The sequence below is a fragment of the Drosophila subpulchrella genome, chromosome 2R (assembly GCF_014743375.2).
Source record: "Drosophila subpulchrella strain 33 F10 #4 breed RU33 chromosome 2R, RU_Dsub_v1.1 Primary Assembly, whole genome shotgun sequence".
Taxonomy (NCBI): Eukaryota; Metazoa; Arthropoda; class Insecta; order Diptera; family Drosophilidae; genus Drosophila; species Drosophila subpulchrella.
Genome location: NC_050611.1, coordinates 15105220 through 15111069, shown reverse-complemented (window position 1 = coordinate 15111069; position 5850 = coordinate 15105220). Strand labels below are relative to the sequence as shown.

At 38.9% G+C, this 5850-nt stretch overlaps 1 protein-coding gene across 1 annotated transcript; it reads right to left on the bottom strand.

Moving 5' to 3' along the window:
* Positions 1 to 3943: 3943 nt before the first annotated feature.
* On the bottom strand, positions 3944 to 5052 carry LOC119551662. Its single transcript, XM_037861104.1, has 3 exons — positions 4837 to 5052; positions 4205 to 4740; positions 3944 to 4117 (listed from the first exon to the last, which is right to left on the bottom strand). Exons 1-3 carry the CDS (start codon positions 5035 to 5037, stop codon positions 4042 to 4044), a joined length of 813 nt encoding a protein of 270 aa, XP_037717032.1. The 5' UTR covers positions 5038 to 5052; the 3' UTR covers positions 3944 to 4041.
* Positions 5053 to 5850: the final 798 nt, after the last annotated feature.

The window sequence follows — 5850 nt, the reverse complement described above, 5'->3', positions numbered from 1 at the left end:
TGAATTACTATTTTATAAGATGAGTAACGAAGACCTTGTTGACTTCAAGTACTTAAACGATATAATAAAACAATAGAAGGGCTTAAACCAAAAGCACAGGGATGCCGTGATACTCTTAAAATCTTGAAGGTCACACTGAACTTGAAAACTGCCACAATGTAAAAGGTTAATACGGATGTGTTGAAATTGATTTCGGAGATCGAAAAGCCCAAGGCGGAAAATTGTTTTGTGACTAACAATGAGGATGTAAAAATTCATTTTCTAGACAATACAGAGATTGTGGTATAAAAAGTAATCAAGGCCCAGGAACTTATAGTACAAAAGGGATGTCTATTTGGGTACTTGATTTGAACAGCACGGTGGCCTCGTTCAGCAGTATGGAATATTAATCCCAGATTTCCATCGACCTTGGAAAGCTTTTGTCGAAAACTGAGACACAGTAATCCGTTGGTGATTTTGTAGAACAATTAGGTTGAGTTTACATTAATATATTTGTACCATTCATAAGTTGTTAAGCCGCACTTGTAAATTGTGTTTTATAACTATTGCTAAATTTGTAACCTCTTTCTCTATGGCTTTTATATAAGATTTAAGTTATTTTCCAAGCAAAGATGCCAAATTAGCCTTAAGTTATCTTCTCGACTTCTAAATCCTATTCCTAAGAATCTCTCTCATTCCTCCAGCTGGTCCTTCGTTTCCTTTCTCTCCCATTACCTGTCACTGCCAGCCCGCTGGGCTCTTCATCTTCATTCCCCGTCCATGAATAATCCGTGCGACACTTGCGTTTTATGGCTTTGCATAGTTAGGACCTGTTAAAGGAGGGACCTCTTCCTGGACAGTGTGCTCAGGCTACTCTCCTCTTAGCCAGCGTTTATCTGGACCTGGGGAGCTGGATCTGTAGCTGCACTCGGAGAAAAAGTTCAATTTTTTGATCCAATGTGAGGCATTCTTTTGTTCAAAAATGAATTTAGAATTTGTACTTATATTTTCGAGTACCCTTACCATATGTATTATAATTATGACAATAATCAGATATCTAAATTTTTTGTAATAAATACGTAACCTATATAGAATAAAGAAATTCACAAAAAGTAAGAAAACAGATAGCTTAAGCTATTTTGTAACAATCTCAGTACTTCTTTGTTGATAATATATTGATACAATTACTTATGCCCCAAACTTTTTATTTATTTAAGCAATATACTTTGTTAACTATGCGAATTTGTTTATTTTTTTTATTTTGTAGTTTTATTAGCTCTTCCTGCCATTTTCCATATTTTTCTCCAAGTGCCCAGTGAGTTGGCAACCGGAGCAGGAAGCCAACAACAGGTTGCGTGCCAATGCAGTTTTTCATTGGGAAATGTCGGCGCTGATAGCGAGTGTAATTATTATGCTGGACTGCGGGCCAGTGGGATAGTGTAGGGGGGTTGGCTATTCTGAAAGGAAGAATGGTTCTATTTCTGGTCTCGGACACTTTTACTTGTTTCCCATTTTTTGTTTAGTTTTTCTGCTGTTGTTGCCATCCACTTTCCAACGCATAAACGCCGCTAGTTATGCAATAAATAAAATGCAATTGTTGCTCGGGAATATAGCTGGAATGGGATTGGGGGGTGGTGGGTGGTGTGCTAGGGGGTGGCTTTTTGGCTCTGGGCTTTTGCCGCCATGTTTGTGAACAACTGCAAGATGGCGCCCCGCATCCGTTATAGCTGAACAACCAATTCAGCGCACACTTTCGCTGCTTTTGTTGCTGGGCGTCTGCTACACTTCCGGTTGCGAAAGTTGTCGCGTTTACGGGCGGTCGTGCTTCCGCTTTTCCTTGTCTCTGGCTTACTTAGCCCCAGCTTTAATTTGACAAAACATCGCATTTAAGGGGATGGCGAAATTTACGCTCCTCGAACAGCGACATCGAGGCGAAAGGTCAAGGGGCGGCATAAATAATGCAGGGAACAACGAAAGCGACAAAGTTGCGGACTTGAGCTAACCGGCTGCTGTTGGCCAAGACTCACTTGGCCTGCATAGAAATTGCAGTTTACAGTTGCTAATTGAGTGTGCCGAGTCTGTGCAGGTGGCCTAATGTAGGTAATTAGTGCGGGCCAACTTTGCCAAAAAGATTCCAACACAAAGTTGCTCAGGTTGGGCTTTTGTCAATTGCATAAGTTGTCGTCGTGGCGGGAAAATATTTTAAAGGGATTGGATAAGCCAGGTTGCCATTTGACAAACGTAAATTAAATTAAATAATCCCTCAATTAGTAAAATTATTATAGGGGTTTACTTGGGAAACATTTAAGGATCTGTCGTGTAACTCGTTATAATGTATAATTGTCCTTTTCAACAAATTGTTTACTTAATGATCTTTATTCATTGATCGAATAAAGAATTTCTTAAGTAACGTCTTTAATTAAAACCATTTAAAAAGATAAACAACTTTTGCAACTGTAGTTCAAGTAGAAAAAGTTTAAAACCTTATTATTGCTCTTAATGAGTGTAAAAGTGCTTAAACGTTAAGTGCACTATTATCATTAACAATAACTGTCGACCTGATTTAGTGCTATCTGAATATAGAAAAGCACTCAGGTGACCAACATAAAAGCCAGCACAGATATGCACTCTTAGCTAACTGGAATTTCATATATAGGCCTTGCTACGCATTCAGTTTAAACTCGATTAAAGTCCCGCACAAGGACATCGGGATAATGCAGTTGTTGTGGGAATACAGCTGACCAGTTTATGGGCAATCCGAGAGATACGGAGCATCTGCAGGCAGGACACACCGATCCAGGACACGTGGGCGGGCCTTGTCTGGACACGAGGACAACTTGCCACATGTGGCAAATTAACTTAAAATTAAGCAATTAATTTAATTAGAGCACGGCGTGTGCACAGTGCTGCCCCAAAGATTTGCCGCACACGCAACAGTTGCAATTAAGCAGCCGTCCCACACAGATACGCCCACACAAATACAGGCACAGGCACACCAATACAACCACCCACACAGATGAGAAACAATGCTTTTTCAGCTGCAATTGCATTTTAAGCGCATGCGGAAATTACAAACTCAAATTGATAGAGCAAAATCAGTGCACATGTATGGCATATGGCGGTAATAAAAACCTTGTTATATAAGGTGAAAAATTGGCTTACGCCAGGGACTCCAGTGATATCAAAGAAAATCGAGTGCCAGCACATATGAAATCGGAATGCAATTCATTTCTCCATTAACCAATTAAACGCAATTCATCAACTGACATTCGCAATTCACAAGAATAAAAAAAATACTGAAAAACAACGTATTAACTTTTATAAATTAAAATTCCCACTGACAGCCTACATTGAAAGGGTTTTAAAGTCAAACGGAAATTGGTTTTCAATTAAGTGCAAATTTAAATGTAACGTCCTTTCAGGCCATGTTTGAAAATATCCTTTACTAAAGCAATGTGATGTGGAAAATCGTGGCCTTGATAAATACGAGGGTTAAATTAACGAAAACTGCCAGTTAAGAAATAAGTTCCCTTTAACAAGCAGCTTATAAAATTAACGATTATATATTCAATTTAAAACGAACAGAACATTTTAATCTTTTAATTACTTTGTTTGTGCACGTCTTTTAAGCTCAGTAGAATATAAAAAAAGATTAATACATTTTTTAAAGCAAATTGTTATTGGAAAAAGCTCAACCAAAAATGTAAACTGGTTAAACAAATGCTCTTCATTAAAAACATTTTTTTATGCAAGTCCAAGCAATTATTATAATAATATGTAATTATTCTGCTTTAAAATTAGTAAAACGGATTGTTTGTTAAAATGTGAGAGCAAGTATTAAGCAGAAATAAAAACAAATTGAAAAAATGTGATGCCCCGCAAACCAAAAATGTATGAAAAATAAGAGAAACATTCTTATCTTAAAAGGTAATCCATTAATAATAAGACAATTCTGGCCAATAAATCAGTTTTCAGTCAGTGTATTTCAAGCTAATGGCTAAGATCCAATTAGAGGCACTTAAACTCTATGTCTGAGTAAACTATGTAATAAGTGTTGAATCATCAGGCACTTTCCGCGGCATTTGCCGCTGCCAAAAAGGGGAAATTCATTCCCATCAGCATGCTGTACAGCTTTCTGCTATCGAAGAGAATGAAAAGTAAATGGGGAAAGAGTTGGGCGATTGGTAAGCGGCTTAGTGGTGATTTTATATAACTTTTGGCTTACTAGATCGAGTCGGAGCACTTGCCCTGGGCATCTCGCACCTGGTGATTTCGGCAGCGGGCGGGTTTCTTTGCGGCCGGCATCGAAGATCGTTGAACCTTAACCTTGAAAATGGGCGAGTTGTGATTTTTGGGCGGTGTGTACTCAATGCTCTCGGGCAAAGTGGGTGGCGTAATTGCAGCAGCAGCCATAATGGGTACATCTTTGGATCGACCATGAAGTGGGTGATGCTGGGGCTTAGTTGTCCCACCGATTGGCGTCTCCACGATCATCAGATTGTTTAGCCTGGACTTGGGCTTCGATACACTGGCCGCAATGTCAGCCAAGAGATTAGAGCTAAAGCTGGTATTTAGCTTGGGATCACTAGTGGTGGCCACAGTCGAAGTGGCCACTGTAGTTACAGTGCTCTCTGGCAGTGCTGCCACCGATGTGGTGCTCGTTGTGGTGCTGCTGCTGCTCGCCTCGGTGGTTAACTTGATCGGTTTGACGGTCAACGCACTGTCATCATAGTAGTAATCCTCCTCATCGTTATATGTCTCCTAATTGAGAGATACCATGTTATTTTTAGCTCACTGGCAACTCGTTAGCTGCATATTGGTTAACTGGTTTCTGGGCCCTCGCCCAAACTCACTCACCTCAGCCAACCCATTCTGGCCCACCTCGATGATGGCCACATCCTTGATGCTCACGTGGATGTTGAATCTGCCATTCTGCCGCTGATCGAAGACAACTCGCCCTGAATCGGGTGCCTCGCTGGTCGTCAGCGTTTCGGCCTCCTCGATGGGCAGCGTTTGGGCCAGGCCGAAAGCCATCAGTGTAAGCGATATCAGCAACATTTTCCAATTGAAACCAGTTCTAAGTGGGCACGAAAAGAATCTCTGCTGAAAGTACGTTTGTTCTTCTTGAAGGTGCGATCGCAACTGAGCTGGCCGCTGAGTATGATGGCCCTACTTAAAGGTACTACTTTGTTGGGCCACACTGCGAAAAAATATTCTTAAAATTGGATTTAAAATAATATAATTTTATTAAAAATTGTAAGCAACCCAAACTTATGGATGCCAGGTTTTTAAATTCGCTTGTTGTTATCTTTTTTGTCCAAAAGTATGAAGTGAATAAGGGATTGTTGTCTTTTGGGATGAATTTAATATACTTCTGATTTAAAAATATATTGTTACTTACTTTATGACAACTAAAATTATATTCAAAATTGATTGGAATATGGATCTATTTTATACCAATTTAATTTGTTTATTTATTCTCTTTATATTCATGACAACAACAAATTGTATTTTATAACAACTAAGTAGCTATAAATACTCATCAATAACCTTATGCATGCACATTTTATATTTTTTTTAAAAGCTCTTATAATTAATGTGCAATCCGGGCTTAAGGGCTCCAGAAACATGATAAACATGCTATTTTCCATATTTTTCTCTTCCCCAATACAACTAAAATTTAAATACGAACTCATATTTGTGTTGTCTTTTTGGGCTTTGTGTAAAGTGGTCCAATTATAGCATGATTCTGTGCAAGTAACTTGAGTTTATATTTCTTTTTAAGGGATAATGTTGCCCCGATTTAACTATGGTGTTTCTATGCACATTTAAGCCGGACTATATGTAAATACATATATGAGCACTATATTT